The 469-nt window shown below is 60.6% G+C and overlaps 1 protein-coding gene across 1 annotated transcript in view; it reads right to left on the bottom strand.

Annotated features, from left to right (window-relative positions):
• Positions 1–469, bottom strand: part of EMH_0066390 (uncharacterized protein) — a gene marked incomplete at both ends in the record, with an annotated part of 1712 nt that overhangs the window by 732 nt on the left and 511 nt on the right. Inside the window, 2 exons of the mRNA XM_013498495.1 lie at positions 3–212; positions 437–469. Of these exons, the coding sequence (XP_013353949.1) occupies positions 3–212; positions 437–469 (243 nt within the window). The remainder of the gene's footprint in view (positions 1–2; positions 213–436) is intronic.

Below are 469 nucleotides of genomic sequence, written 5' to 3'. Positions count from 1 at the left end.
GCTGCTGCTGCTGCTGCAGCGCCTCGTCCTGAGCTGACAGCCGCTTGAAGGTTTCCTGCTGCTGCAGGCCAGCGGGCTTCGTAGCGTCAAATGCTGCTGCTGCTGCTGCTGCTGCTGCTGCTGCTTCTGCTGCTGCTGCTGCAGGTGATCCTGTCTCTGCTGCTCTCGCTGCTGCAGCTTCTGGAGAAGCAGCAGCAGGTAGATGAAAACCCCTTAGTAACGGCGAACCGTCAGGCGTTGAGGAGCTCTCATGCTGCTGCTGCTGCTGCTGCTGCTGCTGCTGCTGCTGTACATTCTGCTGCTGCTGCCGCTGCTTCTGTAGATGCTGCTGCTGCTGCTGCTGCTGCTGCTGCTCTGGGTCGTCGTGGTGGTGATGCTGCTGCTGCTGCTGTCTATCAGAAAGCCTCGCTATTCTGCTGCGGGCTGCTGCTGTAACTGGTGCTGCTGCTGCTGCTGCTGCTGTTGCTGC

Source organism: Eimeria mitis, genomic scaffold (assembly GCF_000499745.2).
Source record: "Eimeria mitis Houghton genomic scaffold, Emh_scaff3465, whole genome shotgun sequence".
Classification (NCBI taxonomy): domain Eukaryota; phylum Apicomplexa; class Conoidasida; order Eucoccidiorida; family Eimeriidae; genus Eimeria; species Eimeria mitis.
The sequence above is the reverse complement of the archived record's forward strand: the minus strand, read 5'-3'. Positions and strand labels throughout refer to the sequence as shown.